Below are 26,411 nucleotides of genomic sequence, written 5' to 3' on the forward strand. Positions count from 1 at the left end.
AAAAAAAAATTGGAAAAGTATCAATTTTGCATGCACAATAATATTTCTCACGTTTTTCCAGTGTTAGCCAAAATTTAAAAAGTGGGGACACTTTACTTTGGAAAAAAAAGTAAACAGATTGATATGCATATTTCATAAATTCAGTTTCTATCTACAATTAAACAAAGAAAAAACCATGTTTAAACTGAAAATATCTACTATTTAAAGGAAGAATGAGTCATTTTGAATTTGATTGCTGCAACAGGTCTCAAAAACATTTATTACTATGAAGCATCACATCTTCTGTCTGTATACATCTGAGAACTGAGGAGACCAGTTGCTGAGTTTTTTGGAGAGAAATGTCCCATATGTGTCTGATACATGATTCTAGCTGCTCAACAGTTCTGGGTGTTCTTTGTTGTATTTTTCGTTTCATGAGGCGGTAAATGGTTTTAAATGGTGCAAGGTCTAGACTACAGGCAGGACACGGACTCTTCTACTACAAAATCATGCCGTATTCAGATAGCATTGTCTTGCTTAAATACGCAGGGCCTTCCCTTACCATCAGAGGTTTATTTTGAGCGCTGATCCTTCTCTTCTTTAGTCCAGAGGACCGTGTTCACAATGATTTCTGGAGGTGTTAATGAGCCCATGCAGTGATTTCCATTACAGAATCGTGACTGGTTTTAATGATGCAATATTGATGGGTTTTTTTTTTCCTCTTGTACCCAGAGGTTACTCCAGATTCTTTTCAACTTTTACTAATATTATGTAGTGCACATGAGATATTTAACTGTTTTGAAATTTTGCAAACATTATTCTGAAATATTACTTGCAAAATTGTTTTTGTTTATTTTTAATAACACTTACTTTTTCCTGACTTTTGTTGCCCCCTCCGTTGAGATGTGTTGCAGCCATCAAGTTCAAAATGACTTTTTTCCCTTTAAAATGGTGAATTTTCTCAGTTTAAACATGTTTTCTATGTACTTATGAGAATAAAATATGGGTTTAAGAGATTTGCAAATCATCGCATTCTGGTTTTATTTACAGTTTACACCGTGTCCCAACTTCTCTGGAATTGGGGCTGTTAGAGGGAACATGCTTGGAGGAGGTGCCTAATGAGCCTTTCAAATTCTTGTGATTGGATCGAGTTGCAAATAACATTTCTTTTTCATGGTCTCTCAGCTGTGGATGCCTATGGTGGCATTTCAAACCACTGATCACCTGACAACCAGTGTGATTTGTTCATGTCCTCTGTTTATTCATTCCAAGTTGTTCTGCTCTTCACTCAGTCAGTGTTGCCTCTGTATCTAGCTGGCATATCTTCACCGTGGATCCCTGATACAACCCAAACCCGGCATACGGAGGCTGCATGAACCTCATCTCCGCTCTGTGGAGAAGCGTCAAAGTGTCTGAGACGCTGTAGAAGCACATCACTCCGGCCTTGTAATCGAGATACACCCCTATTTTGTGCGACACGGGCCCCAAGATTTCAGTCTCCACATTATCGTGCGCAAAAGTATATTTCAATATGGCGCAATCCAAACTCCAGCTCTGTTTGTTGTACCCAAAGCTGCATTCATCACCATCCCCCTTCCGGGTGATGTCTCTGTACGAGACAGCTATGTCCACCCCGTGCAAACCCGCCCACTCAGCCTCCCAGTAGCAGCGTCTGTTCAGAGGCTCCCGGCACAGAACCTGCGCCCACCAGTCGAAGCGTTCGGGGTGGTAAGGGTAGGGCTGGTACTCGGTGCTGCACACCACTCGCTTCTCATCATATATTCTCAGGCTCCTGTGGGCAGAGTCAGGGTCCAGGGACAGTGGGACCAAGTCTGAAAGGAGAATATTGTTGAAGGATGGTGTAGACCAATCATCACTTAGATCTTGCTCCTGAAGCTCTACCTAATTGAGTCTTCGACTTAAACATACTTTATTGATCTCGTGAAGGAAAGAAGTGTGAGACAGCAGCAGCTGGTTACTCAAACAGTAGTAAGTAAATGTAATGTAAGTAAATCATTTTAACTTCAATAAATGAATACGATATTGACAGATGAATCTACATTAAAAAATGCTGGATAGTGGGATATGTATATAAATTGCAATTATCATTATCACCACAAACCAGGGATCCTGTAGCTCTGGATTGCAAATGCAGCTCAAAAGCAAACGTATTGTTGTCTACTCACATTGCAGGAAGTCTTTTCTCGTCTTTGGTTCAGAAGGAACCACGATCTTGTCTTTTTTCACTGAAGCAAATGAGTCATTGGGTGAGTATATAGTACACAGTTAATCAAAGTATTATTGAGCATTAACCTAAACCGACCTCGCACTACGTGACTTACCTGCCCACGATATCCGATCAGTTTCATGCTGCCAGACATCTTCGATCCGCTCTTTGAGTGCAGAGACGGATTTTACCACCTCTCCAAAGGAGAACTGGGGATTGATGGTCATCTTTGTGACATTCCCAGAAGTCGACTGCAGAGAGATTTGGATATAAATAGAACTAATCAGGCACGGGCAAATGACCAGAACAGATCTTATTAGGTAAAACACCGGCCGTTTTCAGAAAAGGTTGGCCCGTGTGCATGCTCAAACTCGGTATATTGTCGGAAGATTGTTAGCAACACATTTCCACAAGTCCATGAAATCTCACGCTGATGATCTCGCTAATGTGCCACCATCAGTAGTGTCCTACCTGAATCAATCCACCTCTTAATACCATCATTACACCACGTCTATAGAAACCAAATATTATACAGAAACACAATATAACAGAGCTGCATCACAAACAGGAATCTCATACAGCGAGAACGAATGTCATTAATAAAGCAAGAAACTCAATAAACACGAATACATCATTTCTAGCAGAAGCATTGATATTAAAAGGAACCTCATCAAATAAACCTGGGATTTATTGCGTTTGTACTGTGCATATGGTTTTTGTGGTTTTTCTAGGGGTAAGAAAAGCAAAACTATAAATGGTTTGTGGAAAAGCTGAACAAACGTTTTGAGCTATTCTGATTGACATTTCCATACGATATTCAGCTTTTCTTGAAAAAGTGTCCTTGTAAGTGCAACCAAATCGATTTCTCCTCAGCCAGCCGTTGCGGAATACAGTTGCGGGTTGTAAACTCTAACTAATGCGCTCTCTGACCATCCAATCGAACGATGCGGAAATGCAGATGTTACTGTACACCTGCTAGAAGGCCCCGGTGTCGTCAACGTGAAATCTGATTGATTAAAGCAACAGTTTCAAGGACTGGCAACATGTGATGTGAGGGCTGAAATACAATTGGATGGAAACATAAACAGACACTCCTTGAAACAGCAAAACCCGAGGGAGAAGCTATGAAATTATATTCAAATACAAATTCATGGACATTTATGGATTGATTGTTTAGGCCAGTGGAGAATGAGGAGGTTCCCAAAAAGTTTTTGTTTCATGAGCATTTGGGGGTTACGGAACCATCAATTCGTAGCTGGATAGTGCTGGGATTTAAACTCCTAACCTTCTGATCTGAAGTCTGAACGCCACTGAGCTACCGCCTTACCAAGAGGTGTGATTGAGGGTATGATAGCAATGAAAAGTATCTTTATTGAAAATATATATTTGGTTCCCTTTTATTGTAAAGCAGTCAAGTTGATCTTGGAGCCCTACGAAGAATATGAGCCTGCATGCATCAGCTTTATTACCTGCAGCAAGTCATTCGGAGTCCTTAAAAGCTCCCTGCTCTTCAGCTCACGTATTTCCTCCTCTGCCTGATCCATCAGCTCCTTGATCCGATACAGTTCTGCTCGCTCCCGAGCTCGAATCAGGACCTTCATCGCAGACCCGCTGCGCTTTATAGAGTGGACCAGCTGGCCGAAAAGCCTTTCGCATTCCTCCTCTGTGGCCGTTGCAATGTCCTGGAATAAAGCACAGCGGGAAGTGAGGTTGTAGGAAAATAATCAGCAATGGGGCGACCTGACATATCGACCTTAACCATGACATCAGTGACGCCATGCTGTTAAGTATTTCATGGAAATTTGCAAGCAGTCACATCTGACGAAACAATGGATCTTCTTGTAGACACCTCGCTTACCTTGAGAGTGTTTTCAGCCAAGTGAAACTCCTTCAGCTGCTTCTCTTGCTCTGTAATCATCTGCTTTGACTTTCTCAGGTTCTCCTAGGTGGAGGCAATAATATGTTCTTGTCAATCCTAGTGAAAACGAGAGTTCCAAGACTTTTCTTTAGAGTGAATATATAAAGCTAAGTGAAGGTAATGTCCCATCCTAGAAATGGAAATTCTTAGAAAGACATAATCTTGTTTATTTCTGCAGGAATTATATGACATTATTATCATTCGATCACCTTTACTACCTGCCCTGCTGCCACCATGTCATGTCCTTTGTGATCCTCCAGCATGCACATGCAACAGATGCGTTGTTCCTCGTTACGGCAGTAAACCTCCAAGACCTTTCCATGTGTAGAGCATGTCATGGCCTGCAGCTGAGCTGTCGCGTCCACCAGTGTGTGTGCAGCCCTCGCGTGGAGGTGCTCGTGCAGCCAGAGGTGCGTTTCGCAGTACGAGGCCAGACACACCAGGCAGGACTTGATGGCAGTGTGTATGCCATCAGTGCACACGTCACAGGCCACGTCCTCACGTTCGGTAGTGGTGCCTGCTGTGGTTTCAGTGTGGAGGTCCATCTTCTTGAGATTGTCCATGACTTTTTCTGAAGGTCCATGCAGATCAGGCTTCATGGAAAAGATCTGCGAACACTGCAGGCAGCTGTAGGAGTCTGTGCCCTCATACTCACTGATCAAGCAGGACCTGCAGAAGTTGTGCTTACAGGGAAGTGTAACGACGGTCTTCGACTTTGTAAGACACAAGCAGCACTCGTAAAGGTTCTCTGAGCGTGGAGTGCTGGAGCTTGCCATTGTTTATGTCTGCCGCTGGAGAGAGTTTCATGGATCTGTTTGAGGGAACGGTTTCACTTTCATTTATCTTGAGTTTGGAAGTGAAGGAGGAGCTTTTCTGACTAGTGCGTATGCTGCATTCTGGCCTTCAAATTCTGTGAGCAAATTGTGCGTTTTCTCAGCCAAGGTCTTCTATGGAAAAAACAAAAAAACTTAATACAGGTAACAACTCTGCATGAAACAACGAGAGTGTTTGTTTGGAGCTTTCCATGTTTTTTTTGCAGGAGGAAATTGTTGGGGTTGATGTTTTACTGCCACCTTCTGGTGTGGTTTTAGTGCTCAAACATTGCACAGGAGATACTTCTAATAAACAACGTCCATGTTGTTATAAATATTGTAAGCCACTTTTCGAATTGCAGGTCTGTTAGAGTGAGTGAAGATGATGGCAGGAAAATAAAAAATGTACAATAATCCCAAAGAAATGTTACAAGATGTGGTATGGAAATGTAGCATTTACCTTTAGAAGTTCTTTATAGTTCTGGATCACTAATCTTCACTCGCCTCCAAACACCAAGCTCGTGTCACTGGGTGGGGAAATGAGTTAAAGAGTTGCATCATCAAACTTCTGGACACTGATCATCCACACCTGGACATGATAACTTGTGTGTGTTGACTTTCCTTTTTTCATTAACTTGTGTCCTTGAAATTCCAAAAGAATGCAGGCTGCTCAGCCCTGATACTGGGTTTTGTTTTATTTGGCTTTACTTTGTAATCAGATTTTTAGTCATTTTATAACATGATAAGGGACATATTTGTTTTTTAAAGGTATTCAATCAATATATTTTCAGGAAAGACATGCTTTCTATCGAACTTTTGGGCTGCTTTGGTACAGCTTTCAAAAGAAACGTTTACTCGATTTGACAACTCTATATGACTCTTTTTTTTTTTTTAAAGAGTCTTTTTTTTTAGCAGTTTTCAGTGCACCATTTTAGTTCATATCACAGCTGCTCATTATATGAGTTGAGAAAGCAGGATCAGTGCTCACAGCTCCTCAATCACCAAACGTCTCATTACTGATCAACACAATTTCTTAATGATCCATCACTGATCACTGTTCCACAAAGTCCCATTACTGATCACCACTGTTCCACAAATACCCATCATTGATCTCCACAGTTTCCCCAATAACCCACCATTGATCTCCACAGTTTCCCCAATAACCCACCACTGATCTCCACAGTTTCCCCAATAACCCATCATTGATCTCCACAGTGTTCCCAATAACCCACCATTGATCTCCACAGTTTCCCCAATAACCCACCATTGATCTCCACAGTTTCCCCAATAACCCACCATTGATCTCCACAGTTTCCCCAATAACCCATAATTGATCTCCACAGTTTTCCCAATAACCCACCATTGATCTCCAGTTTCCCCAATAACCCACCATTGATCTTCACAGTTTCAATAACCCACCATTGATCTCCACAGTTTCCCCAATAACCCATAATTGATCTCCACAGTTTCCCCAATAACCCACCATTGATCTCCACAGTTTTCCCAATAACCCACCATTGATCTCCACAGTTTCCCCAATAACCCACCATTGATCTCCACAGTTTCCCCAATAACCCACCATTGATCCTACAGTTTCCTGATGACCCATCGCTGAACACCACAGTTCCCTGATGATCCACCACTAATCACCACTGTTCCCTAATGATCAATCATTAATCAATATTGTTCCCAACTGTCCATCACTAGTAACACGACACCTGATAGCAAAGTTCCATCTGCTGCAAACATCTAAAGCACTTGCATTTCGACACAGTGTTTCAAAGTTCAAGCTCATGTCACGTGATCACAAGTATGCGAGAGGTCAAAATGCTCGAGTTTTATTGACACTGTTTTTAAATCAGTCTTGTCTACAAACCCTCAAAGTTTCATGGGATAAAGCTGGAAACTGACCTTATTATTTATATCCTCTTGCAGAAAACACAATAAATGTAACATTTAATATGGCAAAATACAACACTATTGAACTCCCTAAACATAAACTATTAATCTATAAATGTATTATGATTCATTATATTGTTAGCAATATAATATATTATAATAATATACTTTTAGACAAATATACTTTTATATTTGTTGTATATACTTCCAACATGCTTCATTAGTTATTGACACCAGTGTGTGGTGTTTTAATACATTTCACCAAAAGATGTCACTAGTGAGACGGGGGCCAAAACTTTTTAATATTTAGAAACATGTCTTTTCAACAGTCACTACAAGTCACTGATCTCTATTGGTTTTATTGACATCTCACTGATTACAACTGTTCCCAGTGACCTGTCATTAATTATAATTAGTCCCAGTGTTCAATCCCCAATTATTCATTACAATTGTTTGTTTAAATCAACCAATCACCGATTATGATTGTTCCCAGTACCCAATCCCTGGTTATGATTGTTTCCAGTAACCAATCACTGATTACTATTGTTCCCAGTGACCAATTATTAATCGCATTAATCCCAGTAACCAACCACTGATGACCATTGTTTCAATTAATCAATCCCTAATTATTGTTGTTCCCAGTAACCAATCACTGATTTCCAATGTCTCCAGTAACGAATTACTGGAGAACAGTAAACAATCACTGATTAGCATTTTCTAAGCGTCCAGTTATTGATGAAATTGTTCCCAGTGATCAACCACTAATTATTATTATTTACTGAGAAAATAGGAACAATTTGGAAACAAACAACTGGGAACAATCACTGATTACTATTATTCTAAGTATCCAATCACTGATTACTATTGTTCCCAGTGACCAATCACCGATTACCATTGTTTCCAGTGACCAATTATTCATTACCATTGATTGTTTTGATTGACCAAACCCTGATTATCATTGTTGCTAATAACAAATTACTGATTACTATTTTCTTAGCAACCAATTACTGATTACTACTGTTCCCAGTAACCAATCACTGGTCACCATTGTTCCCAGTAAAATCCAGTGACAAATGAGTCAGTTTTAATAATGTTTTAATAATACTGTTATTTATATATATATTTTTTCAAAGAACAGCAAATCTTACTGTTTTTCTACACAAATAAATATGCAAATGAGCTCATGGCTTTATAGAACATAACGGCAACTTTGTGCGCATGCGTCAGCAACTTCTCCCCGAACAGACTTGTTAGAGTGGAGACTCCATGAGGTTCCTCAGCTGGATCCCGTTATGGAGTTCATGCAGGAAAACCGGGAGACTCTGGGAGTAACCCGGGAATCTCGGTTGGCTGCTGATAAGGTTTGATCGAGCAGAGTCCAAGAAAAGTCAACACACGCGTGCACGCATCCTGACCCGGTTGTGTCTTTCCAAATCAAGCGAATCCGAATCGATACACGTTCCGCGCGCACGGTATCCTATTTGATTTACGTTACATTCCCCAATATACCGGCTATGCCTCGTCCATAATTATGACGTCACACTTACGACATGACCCCGCCCATATTCTGAGCACGTGCCATCCGCTACGTCTATGTATATACATATATATATAGAGAGCGGGAAAGAGAGTTATGATACAAGTCTCTCACGCGAGAGTTGCAACTGCGCGCGTGCTCGTTTTCAAGCGCGCGCTCCGGTACCCGGTATGGTTTTATAAGGACTCACATAGGCGCGAGAGGAGCTGCACGAGCCGTTTACATCAACCAGGTGTGTTCTTTTTTTTTTTCTTCAACTGTAGACTTTGTTTTATTAAACGGTTTAGACTATTAAACAGATGTTGGCTTTCAAAATGTTTATTTATTTGCAGAATTATCATATATTCAAAACACACACACACACACACACACACACACACACACACGCGTCCCGGGACCTTCTGTTTGTAAATATCTTTGCTTTCAAAGTATTTGCATTCCTAGATTTCATTGTTTGCACAAGGAAGAAGCTCCAACTAGGGCAGGGGTGCACATACTTTTAATTAATTATTACACTAAGGCATCTACACTATTTAGACAAAAAAAAGTTTCCATCCATATGTGAACGTGTAAACAGTTACTACAACGTTAGAGACACGCATTAAAGCATGCAGGATGTTTTTAAATGCTGTTGCATGAACATTTCCTTTCACTTGGACTAGGAGACCCAAACCTAACGTCTAACATCTAACATCTAACAGTATTGGGACACCTACATTTTTCTGTTACCACAAAATTGGAGGCATGCAATTGTGTAGGATGTCTTTAGATGCTGTAGCATAAAACTAGGAGACTCCAACATGCTTCAGCATGACGGTAAAGTAGACAAACCATGTACTTGAGTTAAAGTAGAGATACAGTAAGTCAAATGTGACTCCAGTAAAAGTGTCCCTTTAAACTTTCACTTGAGTAAAAGTACAAAAGTATTTGCCTTCAAATGTACTTAGGTATCCAAAGTACTGTGATTTTTATTGTCTATAATTTTCCTATTGTTATTTTTCTTACAAGACTCTTTACTTAATGAACTCAAATGTGATTCAGCACACTGATCCTTTATTAGAATGATATTAATAAGTCAAACACTGATCTCTATGAAAATGTTCACGATCCCAAAACCTTCTTTTTAACTACTTTTTAAAAAATAATCACGCATATAAGGTCAGGTGTGTTGTGGCGAGTTCGAGTCTGAAGTTTTTTCCATCGTTTATTCCTCTCTAAATGTTCTGCTTGCTGTTGAACAAGTTCAGCATCAGTTCATGAGTCAAAACAAGTTCAAAATGGAGTTTTACACATGAGAAAGTAAATTAACTTGGGCTGTAAATTGACAATATATATATTTTTATGATTATTGCTGATCGCGCTGTATGAGATGATCCCAATAAAACCGCGGCTGAATTCGATTGCCAAGTTCGATAACCGATTTGTTTACCGCATATTGTTTTCGCTGACGTTACGATTTTCGGCATATTTTGCTCTCTCATGATGGAACATCATTGTCACCAAAGACACCTCATGGCAATGTTTAGGTGGTGGGAAATAAATCTCAGCATGCTCCGATAAGGGTCTAACATCTACCAATATTAGGATGGAATACGATTCCGAAGCCAAAACTATAAATATCTTTATATTACATAAGGATTATTGATAAGAATTATTTTTAGTATGTATTTATTTGAATGTTATCACAACTTTTTGGTTTATAATTCAGCCAACATGAAGAATTCAGCCAACATGGCCACCTCAGATCATTGAGCTTCATTGTAATAAATGTTTTTTTTTGCCCTGTTTATATCTTTGGTGTGAACAAACTACCATGTAGCTCTAATGCAAAATAAACTTGGGTAGAAAATGTTCATTTCATTTGTATTTCTACAAATAAAGTGGTAAGAAGAAATCAAGAAGATTGTTCTTGGTGTAAGTTTGTATGTTCTCGCTCCACAGTGAAAGTCTGATCCTTGGGGGGTTGGCGTTTCATTTAATATAAGGTTACCCTGACTGGGTTCCATATAATATGTGATGATAACCTAAGCCTGGGTCAGCTGTTCTTCTCTAAAGGGTTCCTGCATGTAATTTATTTAAAAGCAGACTTTCAGAGATTACTGAATTGGATAAGGAGTGTATATAATCTTTTGTAGAGGTTTTGAAAAAGAAAAATGGATGAGGAAACTTCTTTTTATCTGCTACATAACAAGAACCTGCAATGTTGAATGTAACTACACTATATAGACACAAGATTAAGAACACCTGAGCATAAGATTGGTGGTCCCCATTTGCTCTTCTAGTGTTTTCCACTCCTCTGGGAAGATGTTCCACTCGATTTTGGAGTGTGCTTGTGGAGATTTGTGCTGTAACCAAGTGTGTTAGTAAAGTCAGGTAGGTGAGGTGTGGAGGCCTGGGGTCCAGTTCCAATTCATCCCTTAGGTGTTTAATAGAAGTCAGAGATTTATGGCAGGAGATCTTCCACTCAAACCCATGAAAAGCATTTCTTCATGGAGCTGGATTTGTGCACGGGGGCTTTGTCATGCAGGAGCAGTTTTGGGTCTTATGGTTCAAGTAAGGGGAAAATTTCATACCATCATATCCAAAGACATTGTGTGCTTCCAACTTTGTGGTAACAGTTTGGGGAAGAGTCACATGGCTGAAAAATCAGGCGTCTGAATACTTTTGTCCAATATGTACTGTATAAATACTGTTTATACAATACATATTGGACAAAAGTGTTTGAGTGTTTAATTTTTTTCCACATTTCGCAGGACACCCGAAAACCGAAGCATGGATGGTACGAAGAAAGGAGGCCATGGGGCTACAGTGAGCTTCCACAACATCCACTACAGCGTCACCTGCCGGACTGGGATACTCTGCAAACAGAAGAAGACCCACAAAGACATCCTCATTGACCTCAAGTCAGTTTTATCTATTTTGCTGGAAATCTATACAGATGGTCCCAGAGATACGACGGTTCGACTTACGATTTTTAGTTCTTACAATGATGATAGCTATACGACAAAATTGTAAAAATACAGGCACAGCATACGATGTACGATACGTTGGACGCGCCGCTAGGATGAGCGTATCTCTATGAGATGCTTCGAGGTAGAGGAATACCTATAGATAAAATTTAAACCATCACAGAAAATTGGAGGGTTTTTACTACAAATACCTTTACAATCAATAATCTCTTTCCAAATGGTTTCCATTACAGCATGTGTTTGTAAACATCATTAAATTATAATCAAGCTAAATTGTAGAAACTTCTGATCAACAAGATTCCAAAAATGTTCCATTGGTGCCTAATGGTATATGACATTGGTATATTTCCATTAAAACCAATAAAATTCCCATTTTTTTTCCCAAGCATATTTAAAACTTTAATATTTTAGACTACGTTCATTTTAGCTGAACTTTAAATCCACACCTGATATCCTCTTGTAAAATCTTTACACTAGTTATATATTGCGTTTATTGTCGCTCTGAGGCAGACGAGCTCAAAGTTATTGTTATGCCACAAGCAGAATTTTATGGCTGCCGTTAACTCGTCTGATAAGAGAGATAGGGGTAAAGGTCTTGCAACAGATTAGCAGGTTGTATAACACCACGAAAACCACGCCTTCATGTTGAGAGCGACGTCTATGACTACAGCCATGGTCTTCACGACGTATCGATAGGAGTCTCACTTTACTGAGATGTCAGGTGGAGACCACGTCTGTTAAATAACAGAAGAACTGTTTGAGGAACCAACTTTTTCTGAGATATTTTGTTAAATACATAAAAATATGGATTTAAAATGTTCAACATATTTGTTTTCGAATTAAATATATTAGTTTCTTAACCACATCTAAACAAACTAACAAAAAAATAGAGTACTAAGCATCCTCAACTCTGAGCCTTACAACTCTTAAGTGAGTGAGCTGTGCTAACGAAGGCTATAATGCTAACTGGGATACTATAATGAAGGCTATAATGAAGGCTATAATGCTAACTGGAATACTATAATGAAGGCTATAATGCTAACTGGGATACTATAATGAAGGCTATAATGCTAACTGGGATACTATAATGAAGGCTATAATGCTAACTGGGATACTGTAATGAAGGCTATAATGCTAACTGGGATACTGTAATGAAGGCTATAATGCGAACTGGGATACTGTAATGAAGGCTATAATGCGAACTGGGATACTGTAATGAAGGCTATAATGTGAACTGGGATACTATAATGAAGGCTATAATGCGAACTGGGATACTATAATGAAGGCTATAATGCGAACTGGGATACTATAATGAAGGCTATAATGCTAACTGGGATACTATAATGTAGGCTATAATGCTAACTGGGATACTATAATGAAGGCTATAATGCTAACTGGGATACTGTAATGAAGGCTATAATGCTAACTGGGATACTGTAATGAAGGCTATAATGCTAACTGGGATACTATAATGTAGGCTATAATGCTAACTGGGATACTATAATGAAGGCTATAATGCTAACTGGGATACTATAATGAAGGCTATAATGCTAACTGGGATACTGTAATGAAGGCTATAATGCTAACTGGGATACTATAATGAAGGCTATAATGCTAACTGGGATACTGTAATGAAGGCTATAATGCTAACTGGGATACTATAATGAAGGCTATAATGCTAACTGGGATACTATAATGTAGGCTATAATGCTAACTGGGATACTATAATGAAGGCTATAATGCTAACTGGGATACTATAATGAAGGCTATAATGCTAACTGGGATACTGTAATGAAGGCTATAATGCTAACTGGGATACTGTAATGAAGGCTATAATGCTAACTGGGATACTATAATGAAGGCTATAATGCTAACTGGGATACTGTAATGAAGGCTGTAATGCTAACTGGGATACTGTAATGAAGGCTGTAATGCTAATTGAGATACAGTAATGAAGGATATCTGAGGTAATGAGCCACATCACTAGAATTATTGGTCATACAGACCTGTGTGTGTGTGTGTGTGTGTGTGTGTGTGTGTGTGTGTGAGAGAGAAGGAGATTTCAAATGACTATAAACGAACACTGAGCACAGCTTCATGTGTGTATATATAGTTCTACAAAGACAGAGACGTGACTCTACACACAGTAGCTTGGACCCTCACAGTCAGGATGTATTACCCTTTACACAGTTGCTTATTCATGTGCCCACACACACACACACACACACACACGCACCTGGGATTGTATATTTTTTCCTGCTCACACAAAAGATAAATCGAAACAATAGAAAATAGCAGTTCTCCTGCTGGGTGTTATGTAAGGTCGTGAAACATCAATAATAACACACACACACACACACACACACACACACACACACACACACTGGTTATTGTTCAGCTGTACATGAGTCGTGAGAAAGATGTGTGTTTAGATTTTTCATTGGCTTCAAAAAGTGTGTTGTTTAAAAAGGCCACCGACTCCTATCTAGTCTTTATGATGAAGCATTACACATCATGCTCTAAATTAAGGAATCACTGACTCGAGGAGCTCTGACATGAATCAGCCATTTGTCTAATCATGAGTGTGATGTGTCGAGGCTGTTTCTGTTCTGAACACTCATGCTAGCTTAACATTACTCAGCAGAATGCGTAAGGCAGTTGCATGCTGTTTTCTACGCAGCTTTTTTTTTTCCATTTGTGAAGATGTGACTCCCCTGATCTGAGAAATAAAGCAGATTTATAAAACTCATCGGGACCTTTTTTGTCCATTAAAATGCATTAAATTATTCTTAAGTTTATTCTCTCCATTTCATAGCTTTTGCTTTAAATAGTGTCTGTTTACGTTGGAGTTTTCATTCCAATCAGATTTCAGCAGTCATGTTGTGTATAAAATAGTGATTTTTATATATATACTCCTACTCAAGTAAAAATACTATGATGTCAATGATATTTTACTTGTACGTGTAAAGTTGGCGTTCTATAAATCTACTCAAGTAAAAGTAAAAAGTGGCTCATTTCAAATTTACCCTTTTTATTTTAATTTTTTTTAAACTGCGTGGGGGGGGATTCTAGTGTAGTTCAAAAAGGACAAAAATCTCAAACTAATTGTTTTTACTTGAAGTGCAATAAGAAAAAATACATTAAATAAAATAAATAAAAAAACACTACGGTCTATGACTTGTAAATGTAATACTTAAAGAAAAAAAAAATTAAACATGCTTAAGTAAATGTAAACTTCCTTAATTTAAGAGCTACTTTAAATAGAAGTACCAAAAAACTACTGAATTACAATAAGTACATGTAATTTTGTTACTTTGAGGTTAAAGGTTTTCTCCTAAGGAAATGTATTGATTTGATATGAATTTTGTGAAGCCCATCATAATGCCAGGTAGAATTTGGCAGATGTCCCTGTAACTTTGCTACAGTTTTTTATTTTTTTTTTAGACTATTCGATCACTTTTATTGTGTCCAAATTGATCAGAATGATTGAACTCCCCAATCTGAACACTACTTGAGTACAGCTGAACACGCTTGGAGCAGCGCACTAACCACCCCTACACTGTATACATGACTTACGCTAACTTCACTTTTACGTGTTTTACTTTATATAGTGGAATAATGAAGCCTGGACTGAACGCCATACTGGGGGCCACAGGCAGCGGGAAATCCTCGTAAGTGTTTTCCTTTTTTTTTTTTTTTTTTTAACATTGTGTTAATCTGTGCGTAGTGTTACGGCCAGTCGGTTTGCTGTTTTGAGTTTTGTGTGTGTGTGTGTGTGTGTGTGTGTGTGTGCGTGCACATGAAGTTTTTTGGATGTGCTAGCGGCGAGGAAGGATCCCAAAGGACTGACTGGAGAGGTGCTGATAGATGGAGCACCACAGCCGCCCAACTTTAAATGTCTGTCTGGATATGTAGTACAGGTGGGTACATCTTTGTCTATTTGTCTGGTTTTCTCAGCCTCTTTCTTTCTGTGTCTCAGTGTCTGTCCATCAGTGTTTCTGTTTGTCTCTTTCCCATTTCTATGTGTCTGTTTGTCTTTCTCTCTTTTCTTTGTCTATCGGTCTGTCTTTCTTTTTCTGTGTCTCACTGAACATCAGTGTGTCTCTCTCTCTCTCTCTCTCTCTCTCTCTCTCTCTCTCTCTCTATTGTGCGCGCACACACACACACACACACACACGTAGTATCACATCCTCATAATGTTCCAGCACTCATCATCTTTCTTCCTTGTTTTTCACATTTGCTCCTCATTTACACAATTCCCAATCAAAATTGCTGAATGTTGTTTTGTTTCTCAGCGTTTATGTGTAAAGGGGAAGTTGTTGCGTCTCCAGTCATTAAATTATTTAAACGGAAAGTCTGAGCGGTGATCTCGCTCAGCCTTTTCATACGCACCATGACTAAACAAATTATGACTGTAAGACCGACCCGGCCATGCTAAAACGACGTTAGCCGGTTAGCTTTGCGCAGTACCGCTACGCTTTAGCGTTCGCTTCATGAATAATTAACCTTGTAACTAAAAGGTTGTTTATTGAGAGAAGCATCCTGAATGCTATGAGTATGCAGTAACAGGAAACTTTAAGACCAAAACCTGTTCCAGCAGTATGAAGATCTGCTTTTCATGGGTTGGAGTGGAAGATTCCCTGCTGTAGCGCTCTAGCCCTTTTAAACACCTTTGGGATGAATGTGACCTCTGACTGCACCCCAGACCCTCCTCACCTACAGTACATCAGTTCCTGACTTTACTACCACCCTTGTGGCTGAATGAATCTCGACAAATCTTCACGAACACATTCCAAAATCTAGTGGAACATCTTTGCAGGAGAGTGGAGGTTTTTTTAACAGCAATAGTGTACTAAATGTGGAATGGGATGTTCAGAAAGCATGGCCAGGTGTCACCAACATTTGTCCATATAGACGATATTTAATTTGATTATTATTGAACATATACTAATTGGAGGAGCTGTATGAGAGGTTGGACACTAAGGAAGGAGAAAAGGATTTGTACCGATTGGCCAGGCAGAGGGACCGAGCTGGAAAGGATGTACTGCAAGTTAGAGCAGTAAAGGATGGAGAGGGAAATGTGTTGACTAGTGAGGAGAGTGTGTTGAGAAGGTGGAGGGAGTATTTTGAGCAGCTGATGAATGAGGAAAATCAGAGAGAGAGAGAAGGTTGGATGATGTGGAGATGGTGAAGCAGGATGTAGATAAGATTAGTAAGGAGGAAGTGAGAGCAGCGATTAAGAGGATGAAGAGTGGAAAGTCGGTTGGACCAGATGACATACCGGTGGAAGCGTGGAGATGTTTAGGAGAGATGGCAGTGGGGTTTTTGACCAGATTGTTTAACAGGATTTTGGAAGGTGAGAAGAGGAATGGAGAAAGAGTGTGCTGGTACCGATCTTTAAGCATAAAGGAGATGTGCAGACCTGCAGTAACTACAGGGGTATTAAGTTGATCAGTCACACCATGAAGTTATGGGAAAGAGTAGTGGAAGCCAGGCTGAGAGAAGAGGTGACCATCTGTGAGCAACAGTATGGTTTCATGCCGAGGAAGAGCACCACAGATGCCATATTTGCTTTGAGAATGTTGATGGAGAAGTATAGAGAAGGACAGAAGGAATTGCATTGTGTATTTGTGGATTTAGAGAAGGCGACGACAGGGTGCCAAGAGAGGAGTTGTGGTACTGTATGAGGAAGTCAGGTGTGTCGGAGAAGTATGTAAGGGTGGTGCAGGACATGTATGAGTACAGTGTGACGGCAGTGAAGTGTGCAGTAGGTACGACAGACTGGTTTAGAGTGAAGGTTGGACTGCATCAAGGATCGGCCCTGAGCCCTTTCCTGTTTGCAGTGGTGATGGACAGGTTGACGGACGAGGTCAGACAGGAGTCTCCTGGACTATGATGTTTGCGGATGATATTGTGATTTGTTGTGAGAGTAGGGAGCAGGTTGAGAAGAGCCTGGAGAGGTGGAGATATGCACTGGAGAGAAGGGGAATGAAACTCAGTAGGAGTAAGACAGAGTACATGTGTGTGAATGAGAGGGAGGGCAGTGGAGTGGTGCGGTTGCAGGAGAAGAGCTTCAGAAGGTGGAGGAATTCAGGTACCTGGGTTCAACAGTGCAAAGTAATGGAGAGTGTGTTAGAAGTGAAGAAAAGAGTGCAGGCAGGGTGGAGTGGGTGGAGAAGAGTGACAGGAGTGATTTGTGATAGTAGGGTATCTGCAAAATTGAAAGGGAAAGTTTATAGGACTGTGGTGAGACCTGCGATGTTGTATGGTTTAGAGACAGTGGCATTGAGTAAAAGACAGGAGGTGGAGCTGGAGGTAGCAGAGCTAAAGATGTTGAGGTTTTCGTTGGGAGTGACGAGGATGGATAAGATTAGAAATGAGTTTATTAGAGGGACAGCGCATGTAGGATGTTTTGGTGACAAGGTGAGGGAGGCGAGATTGAGATGGTTTGGACATGTGCAGAGGAGGGACATAAATTATATTGGTAGAAGAATGCTGAGGATGGAGCCACCAGGTAGGAGGAAAAGAGGAAGGCCAAAAAGGAGGTTCATGGATGTGGTGAGGGAAGACATGCAGGTAGTTGGTGTAAAAGAGGCAGATGTAGAGGACAGGGTGGTGTGGAGACGGATGATCCGCTGTGGCGACCCCTAATGGGAGCAGCCGAAAGAAGAAGAAGAAGATATACTAATTGTCGAACACACACACACACCTTTTGATATGTGTGTGTTGTTCAGGACGATGTGGTGATGGGAACTCTGACCGTGAGAGAGAATCTACGCTTCTCGGCAGCTTTAAGGCTTCCGACATCTATCAGTCAGAAGGAGAAGGAGGAGAAAGTGCAGCGACTGATTGATGAGCTCGGGCTGACTAAAGTAGCTGACTCACGGGTAGGCGATTTCTCACACACACACACACACTAGCGCAAACGATTGCGCAACAGCCCCACCAACAGCCATAAGAAAATGACACAGAATGGTATGAAGAAATTATTCCAGAGAAATAATTGCTTTCCTTCAGACAGACCTGAGTTTAATGGGCAGGACTTTGATTGTCTCTGATTGGCTGTTTGACAAACAGGTGGGCACCCAACTGATTCGTGGAATTTCGGGAGGTGAGAGAAAGAGGACCAACATCGGCATGGAGCTCATCATCGATCCGTCTGTCCTTTTCTTGGATGAGCCAACGACCGGTCTGGATGCTAACACGGCTAACTCTGTACTATCCCTATTAAAGAGGTGTGTGTGTGTGTGTGTATAAAAACACACTCATGCTCTCACACACATGCACACAAGGGATTAGGGATGCAAATTGATGGAAAATCTCTGGTAAATTTCCAGAAACTTTTCTTGGGAACTTTCCAGTGGAATTTTGGAAATATTCCAATTTGGAAACTTCCAGGTATTTATAAGAAATTGGGGTAAATTTAAATAACCTGTATCATACATAAATATGATACAGATTATTTAAATTTACCCCAATTTCTTACAAATACCTGGAAGTAAAAGTTCCCAAGGAGAGTTTCTGGAAATTTACCAGAGATTTTTCATCCCTTTGCATCCCTTTGCATCCCTAATGTTTAGCACGTAGGGGGCGTGGCCTCAGTAGCCCTGCAGTAACTGCGCTGTGTGCATTAATGAATGTGCAGGATAGAAACTGGAATTGCATTCAATCTGGTTGTTTTAATTCCCAGTCAATTTCCATGGAAAGTTCCAGTGTTGAAAATTCCTGGAGATTGGCAACCCTAATGAACACACACGAACTGAGAGTATGTGGCTGTAGCGAGTTCCTCTCATTGTTCTCCGTGTTAACAGGATGTCTGCTCACGGCCGGACCATCATCCTGTCTATTCACCAGCCACGCTACTCCATTTACCGGCTGTTCGATTCCCTCACCCTGCTGGCGGCAGGAAGGCAGGTTTACCATGGGCCTGCTCAGAGTGCACTGCAGTACTTCAGTGACATCGGTGCGTCATCACACACACAACGGATCATCATATAAGAATATCTCCATAGTGCCTCTGATACACGTTATAGAATATAACTAGACTATGTGGTCAAGAAAAGTCAAGTCAGTGATGTAGGTGAGGTGAGAAGGCCTGTGGTGCTCTCAGGGTTCCAATTAATCCCAAAGATGTTTATTAGGGTTGAGGTCAGAGCTCTATAGCAGGAGATATTCCACACACCACCAAACCTTGCGTAACCTCAGGGCATGGTCCTGAAGACTCCTATGAAGGTTTGTGTCAATGCGTAAATTGTTTTTGCGTTTTTTCACAATTTTTAGCTCCAATGTTTTATCCAATAGAGGTTTTAAAATCAGGGTAGGCTTTTTTTCCTGCCATGCTAACAAGGATTGAACGAACTTAAGATAAGCATTTTTCTGTTCTGTTTTTTTTTTTTATTACAGTACTGTGAATGTTTTTGGGTCAATGTGTGACCTCAGTGAGCTGCACCTTCACAGATATGCTACAATGATAAGTTTAGAGAAAGAGTTTCAAGAGTGATTTGGGGTGTCACTGATTATGTGTATGCTTTAACCACGAACAGTGGGTTTTAATAGTAACGGTAAGGTGTCAGAAGCGTGTTAGAGCATGTTATTGTAACTTTTAATCAGTAGGTGGCAGTGGCATTTCGTTACCCAGCATTCGTGGTTCCATGTGCTAATTGCTGAGATTCTTCCTGTTTGGTGGCTTCATGGTCAGATTCATTGGTCCATTCCTGGCAAACCTTATGGAATATTCAGAATTGTTTTATATGTATTGTCCAGGTTGATGTGCTGGTGGTTTACACCAAATTTGGCACTGATCGGAATTTGAATGATTGAGTTTTCGCTTCAGCATAATTCAGGTAATTGTAGGAAAATGAGAATAGTGGATTTTATACAAAACCTGGTTCAGACAATGGTCAAGTGTGCACCTAGCCAGAAGACGAGGAAGAATACCAGTTGGGTGCCTACAAACATTTAGTACTTGACTCTTAATGAAAGGTACAACAAAAATGGATTTATAATTTTTATTTTAGTGTATTTTTACTAAATGAAGTACAATTTATAGGGTATAAAATGTCTCTTTTCCACAAAAATTCTCATGCAACAGAAAAATACAAGCAAAACAACGTAGGATTTCTCATTGTCTTTCAATTAATAATCTGAAAATTGATATGTATGTGAACTGTGAAAGATGAGGGGGTTCAAACTCCCACCTAGCATATCTATCAAAATAACAAAAAGATTTACCACACAATTCAACTGTGAATGATACAAATCTAAAGTGAAGCATATAAATTATACTGGGTATTAAATGGGTACTGGGGTTAAAAAGATTTCTGCTGTTAAGAACAAAAATGCGAATAGATTTGTTGTGTGTTTTAGGCTTCAGCTGTGAACCTCATAACAACCCCGCTGACTTCTTCCTGGATGTCATTAATGGAGATTATACTGCGCTGTCTCAAGACAAACTGGAGGATAATGCAGGTTTGTCGCACTCTATTTTTATAGACACGCACATCGAACGTTGAAATATGCTCGAATGTTTTTCTGTGTGTGCGCGGCAGAACCGGATCAGAAGCAGAGCGCACCGGACCGTCAGCCCATCGAGGACCGTCTGGTGCAGGAGTACAAGCAGTGGTCGCACTACAAGCAGACCAAAGACGAGCTGGAGGAGATCACTCAGGGCCGGAATTACGACAACCGGCCCAAATCCCGCACCGTCACCTACAGCACGTCTTTCGGCCACCAGTTCAAATGGGTGTTGAAGAGGACGTTCCGCAACCTGATGCTCAATCCACAGACCTCCTTCGCTCAGGTGAGTGGCTTTTTTATGCCTCGTCTATAAGATGATTAGCAGGTACACATGCGTGAAGGAGAGACTTCGAAGCGGTTAGTAACTGACCTCAACGTACATTCATGTTCGCTTTATTTTCCGCTTTATGGATGAAATGATTGAGACACTGGACATTTCCAGCCTTATGTGGTGATGAAGAACCACCAAACCCATTCATATGGGTTCTTACATACACTAAATGGACAAGTATTGGGACACCACATTTTCTTTTCCCCCAGCTATATGTGGTTCCTCTTCAAAATGTTACCAGAAAGCTGGAGGCACACAATTGTAGAGGACGTCTGAATTTTTAATCTAGGAGACCACGCTCATGTGCATCTGCAGGAAGATTTAGTTTACATGGGCTGGAGTGTAAGATCTTGAGTGCTCTGCTATAAAGCTCTGACTTCAACCATTATAAACACCTTTGTGATAAAATGGAACAGCACACCAGGCCTTCTCATGCTAGTGCAGGAGGTCTCAAAAGTTTGGGGTGCTGCCCACTAGTGGCGAATAAAGACACTACAGGTGTGGCGCAATGTACGGCAGGATTTATAGAAATTATGATTTTTTTTTTTTTTACTATATTAATCTTTATTAAACCTGCAGCACTCGGTTATGTTTTATGTGTTGGATGACCCATTTTTTCCTTGTTTTTTTTTTTCCCCTCCAGGTCGGCGTGACTCTTTTCTTAGCTCTGATCGTCGGCGCCATCTTTTTCAGCGTGCCAAACAATTCAAGTGGAATCCAGAACAGGTGAGGGGGAAAAAAAAGACCTGCCAACTGTTAGTTTAATTCACATATGAGAAAGTCTTTGGATTCTAAATACCAGATAAAAGAATGGCCAAAAGAATGAATGATTGATGGGTGTTTTGAGCTCTTCACTATTAAATGGTGACTGGGAAGCCCCGCCCACTTTCTCCTATTTTGCAGTAGTAGTCTGCATCATCTGTTTGAGCTCAGGTGATCGATTTCTGTGAGAAGAAATGGATTATATAATGGAGAGTGTGTATATAAAGATCTAGCGGATTGAGTACTGGATCTTCTTCAAGCACAAAACAAACACTACTTTTTTGGTTTGTTTATAGTGTTTAATTAAATTTTAGTGTATCTGACTGTGTGTGTGTGTGTGTGTGTGTGTGTGTATGTTTTGGTGGATCACAGAATGGGCGCCTTGTTCTTCATCACCACCAACCAGTGTTTCGGCTCGCTGTCCTCTGCTGAACTCTTCATCACAGAGCGCAAGCTCTTCCTGTGAGTGGAGAAAAAACCTGACACACTTCATTACATGAGTAGATGAAATCTAGGAGCAGTGTTTTGTGGAGAAGTGCCTGTAGAGTTGTCCTTCCACAGAGACCCAGTCGGAGTGATTTAGACTCGATGATAAATTATATGCTTTCCTGCACCGTAAAAAAAAATGACTTATGCCTTTCATTTATCTATTTGACAGTCAAACATTAAAAGCACTTTACAAATAAAATAGAATTAAAACTAATGGAGAATCATATATACTGTCTGGGACGCCTGACTTTTCCTGACCCGTTACTTAAACTAGGAGACCCAAATCTGTTCCAGCATGACCATGTGCCCCATGAAGATCTGCTGTACATGGGTTGGAGTGGAAGATATTAAGTGGTCTGCTATAGAGCTCTAACCTCAAGCCTATTAGAGCTTTAACTGCACCCCAGACCTCCTCCCCTCACCTACATCAGTACCTGACTTTACACTCATAAACCTGAAGGAGCAAACATCTCCACAATCTAATGCAACATTTTCCCAGAAGTGTGGAGGTTTATATCAACAGCAAATTGGGACTAAATGTGGACTGGGATGTTCGAAAAGCCAACACAAATCTAATAGTCAGGTGTCCACAAGCTTTTGTCCATATGTATTTCTGGACATTAGGAGTAAAACTGTTTCTTCTCCCACTTCCTGTACAGACACGAGTATGTTAGTGGTTATTACAGAGTGTCGGTGTACTTCCTGTGTAAGCTGCTCTCGGATATTCTCACCCTGCGCACAGTTCCAGCCATCATCTTCAGCTCGGTGGCCTACTGGATGATCGGTAACACACGCACACACACACACGTGAAAACACTGGCACTTGAATGAAATAAATCTTAATTAATCTTCGAGTAATTCCTAATCTTAAAGTCAGTGACTAAAAGAAAAAGATTGGCTTTGTTTATCTTAAAAACATATTCTGTTTATTATTTATAAAAAAGGAAAGGAGAAAAGATTCATGGCCAAATAGACAAATAGTTGATTCATGTGAGGTAAATATTTGTTTAATTGGTGCAAGTTATTTTTTTTGTACAAAAAAAAACACAAAAAAGAGACATTTGGCCTTAATTTTATTTTAAACTAAACAAAATGGCTATTTATGTCCTCGCTTTGTCTCACCAATGTTGCTACAGGCTTTACCCCCCCCTACAGGCTTCACACTGACATTACACTCTGTACAGGAATAAGACACTTTTCACATATATAAATATGAACTAATAAAAAGATACAATATCAATAAAATTGGTAAGTTGAATAAATATTTTATTTAAATATAAATAGTTTATCTATTACACAAGCATTGGTCCCGTTGTGGTCCCCCCCTCCTTGGAGAAGAAATCAATGTTTGAATCATCATTCCATTATTCCTGAAGTATACATTTTTTTTTAAAGTACAAAAGATCTTACAGTAGTTTCAGCTTTATAAAATATTTTGATATGAAGGTTTTCTGGTGTGTGTGTGTGTGTGTGTGTGTGTGTGCTCTTAAGAATTCAAGTTTCACAAGCTAATACATTTTTTACATTTTTTTTATTTATTAATTTTATTTTTAATTGTACTGGATTAGAGTTTAATTTTATATATTACATACTGAATTCTTTTGCCCCAATCACCAGGGTTCAAAGTGGATACAGGATCGTTTTTTTTCTTCATGTTCACTGTTGCCATGACCGCGTACACCGCGACATCCATGGTGATGGCCATTTCGGCCGATCAGAACGTGGTGGCCATCGCCAACATCTACATGACCATCAGCTTTGTGTTCATGATGGTACAAATTCACACACACACACCGCCTACTATCATTTCTCCTGCATGTAAACCCAGATTCAGTATCATTACTTATCAGACTTTTTGTTCGTGTTCAGATTTTCTCAGGCTTGTTGGTGAATTTGCCGAGCATTGCTGACTGGCTAAACTGGCTAAAATACTTCAGCATTCCCCGCTATGGCCTTACGGTAAGTTAGCACGCAGCTCTAACACTATTTTCATTAACATCAATGTACAGTGTGACACATTCAACTCATCCTTAGTAGCTGCCTGGTCAGGCCTGTGGTTGTTTTAATTAGTTTGGTTGCCAGGTGGTGCTATAAAGTCCACTTCACTAGCAAATACACTAGCTAGTGTTGGATCGATACCTTTTTTTTTTTTGGAGTAGCAATTCTTTTAGTAAAGACGTAATTTGGCTTCCTGGTATTTGAATTAGCATTTGAGCTTCACACCTAAATCTTTAATCTTTTTAAATAGTTTAATCCCAATATATTTCTCACAAAGTCATCTTTAGTTGCTGTAAGTCTTGGTCGGGAGAGTTTTATTTGTGTGTATGTATATAATGGATGGACGATGATGATGTGTGTTCAGGGTCTCCTGGTGAACGAGTTTGTTGGGCTGGAATTCTGTGACCCTCCAACAACTCTGCCTCCTCACTTCAATATCACTATAGGAACCAAGTAAGTAAAACTACTGGATTCATAAGTCTAATCATGTGTCTAATCTAAATTGGACAAAAGTTTGTGGACACCTGAGCATAAGATTGGTATAATTCATCCCACTCTACATTTTGCAGTCATAATAACCTCCAATCTTCTGGAAAGATGTTCCACTAGATTCTGTGGAGATTCATTCGGCCACAAGGGTGTTAGTAAAGTCAGGTACTGATGTGGGTTCTGTAGGGTTGAGGGCAGAGCTGTATAGCAGGAGATCTTCCACTCCAACCCATAATCCACAGACGTCCAGTATAATTGTGCACTTCCAATTTTGTGGGAACAGTTTGAAGAACTACTACATATGGCTGTAAAAGTCAGGTGTCCTAATACTTGTCAATATACTGTATGTTTATATTTTTCCTCAGGTAGCACAAAACATGCACATTTAGAAGGTTCTAGCACCTAAATTCGATTATATTAAATGCAGATGAAGTTTTGTTTCATTAAAGCAGAGTTCAGTGTAACACACCAGAACGAGTGCATTTTAGTGTTGAAATTGAGCACAATATTCCAATATCTTTCACATTTCTACTGTACAGTTCCAGCTGTACGACCGGAGAGAGATTTCTGACGGCGCAGGGCATTGACTATTCCACCTGGGGCATGTGGCAGAATATCGTGGCTCTGGGCTGCATGATCGTCATCTTCCTGAGTATCGCATACCTCAAACTGCGCTTAATTAAGAAATTCACATAGATGGATGCGCACACACATTTACACTGGGTTTCGAGTTGTTCAATGACTAAATGTTTCCTCCCTTTATTACATTTTGCGCTAATTATTATACTTCTCAAGCCCTGCTTCATGATTAGCTCCGCCCCCTCAATCCCACCTTCCTTTTCCTTAAAGCTTTCCCAAATTTCATCAACAGTAATATAAGCTACAGCATCTATTTATTTTTTTCTTAAAACATGCATTTATTCTCCAAAGCACTTGAACAGTATTTCTGCCTGGTTTATCCTCTACACAAAATCCTCCATTATAGTTTTTTGGGTTCCAATTATTATAAAAATAAGAAAAAGCATTTTTTTTTTTTATGCAGGAAAATAACTATGCAACATTTGCTGATTTGTACTCATTTTTATATATACACAAATGAGAGCATGATTGTTGTCCTGCACATAATTTTCATAAGTACATAGGAACAATTCACTTTTGTTCATGCAATTTATTTTTTTATTATTAAAAAAAATGTAATTCCAATTTGAAGCTGCTTCCAATAATTAAAGCACATTTTTCACAAGCTTAACTCTCGTGGAACAAAACTCGATCCCTGATTACTGACTGTATTATAGACACTTGTGTTGGGAATGAAAAGAAAAAAAACACCTCATTTTATATTAAGTGACTGTTGTAAAAAAAAATTAATAAAATAAATTTTTTTAATAATAAAACTTTTCTTCTGAAAATGTTTGAGTGCGCCTTCAGCCAATCAAAGTCCTTACAAAGTAGATAAATGATTTTAGCACATACAATCAACAAACG

The 26,411-nt window shown here is 39.8% G+C and overlaps 2 protein-coding genes across 4 annotated transcripts; one reads left to right on the forward strand and one right to left on the reverse strand.

Annotated features, from left to right (window-relative positions):
• Positions 1-995: 995 nt before the first annotated feature.
• Positions 996-5,549, reverse strand: ftr92 (finTRIM family, member 92). Of its 3 annotated transcripts, none has more exons than XM_046868855.1 (7): positions 5,397-5,549; positions 4,343-5,071; positions 4,065-4,148; positions 3,676-3,888; positions 2,322-2,457; positions 2,166-2,225; positions 996-1,811 (listed from the first exon to the last, which is right to left on the reverse strand). In XM_046868855.1, exons 2-7 carry the CDS (start codon positions 4,898-4,900, stop codon positions 1,264-1,266), a joined length of 1,599 nt encoding a protein of 532 aa, XP_046724811.1. In that variant the 5' UTR covers positions 4,901-5,071; positions 5,397-5,549; the 3' UTR covers positions 996-1,263. The 3 variants fall into 3 exon arrangements, with proteins under 3 accessions (XP_046724811.1, XP_046724809.1, XP_046724810.1); XM_046868853.1 differs by having other exon boundaries at positions 4,334-5,071; XM_046868854.1 differs by having other exon boundaries at positions 4,334-5,068; positions 5,397-5,523.
• Positions 5,550-7,962: 2,413 nt separating this feature from the next.
• On the forward strand, positions 7,963-26,175 carry abcg2a (ATP-binding cassette, sub-family G (WHITE), member 2a). Its single transcript, XM_046869366.1, has 16 exons — positions 7,963-8,604; positions 11,126-11,275; positions 14,953-15,012; positions 15,147-15,261; positions 18,076-18,228; positions 18,419-18,576; positions 19,153-19,304; positions 20,708-20,809; positions 20,890-21,140; positions 21,832-21,914; positions 22,323-22,412; positions 23,099-23,223; positions 24,057-24,211; positions 24,309-24,398; positions 24,802-24,890; positions 25,466-26,175. Exons 2-16 carry the CDS (start codon positions 11,145-11,147, stop codon positions 25,620-25,622), a joined length of 1,911 nt encoding a protein of 636 aa, XP_046725322.1. The 5' UTR covers positions 7,963-8,604; positions 11,126-11,144; the 3' UTR covers positions 25,623-26,175.
• Positions 26,176-26,411: the final 236 nt, after the last annotated feature.

Source organism: Silurus meridionalis, chromosome 16 (genome assembly GCF_014805685.1).
Source record: "Silurus meridionalis isolate SWU-2019-XX chromosome 16, ASM1480568v1, whole genome shotgun sequence".
NCBI lineage: Eukaryota > Metazoa > Chordata > Actinopteri > Siluriformes > Siluridae > Silurus > Silurus meridionalis.

Bases quoted from the DNA above. Each gene is read 5' to 3' on its own strand.
- ftr92 (XM_046868853.1), bottom strand. From the start codon at position 4,900: ATGGCAAGCTCCAGCACTCCACGCTCAGAGAACCTTTACGAGTGCTGC. The intron at 2,226-2,321 runs GTAAGTCACGTA...CATTTGCTTCAG, and splicing joins TGATCGGATATCGTGGGCAG to TGAAAAAAGACAAGATCGTG. The intron at 1,812-2,165 runs GTGAGTAGACAA...TTCTCCTTTCAG, and splicing joins GAGAAAAGACTTCCTGCAAT to ACTTGGTCCCACTGTCCCTG.
- abcg2a (XM_046869366.1), top strand. From the start codon at position 11,145: ATGGATGGTACGAAGAAAGGAGGCCATGGGGCTACAGTGAGCTTCCAC. The intron at 15,262-18,075 runs GTGGGTACATCT...TGTGTTGTTCAG, and splicing joins TGTCTGGATATGTAGTACAG to GACGATGTGGTGATGGGAAC. The intron at 23,224-24,056 runs GTAACACACGCA...CCCAATCACCAG, and splicing joins GGTGGCCTACTGGATGATCG to GGTTCAAAGTGGATACAGGA.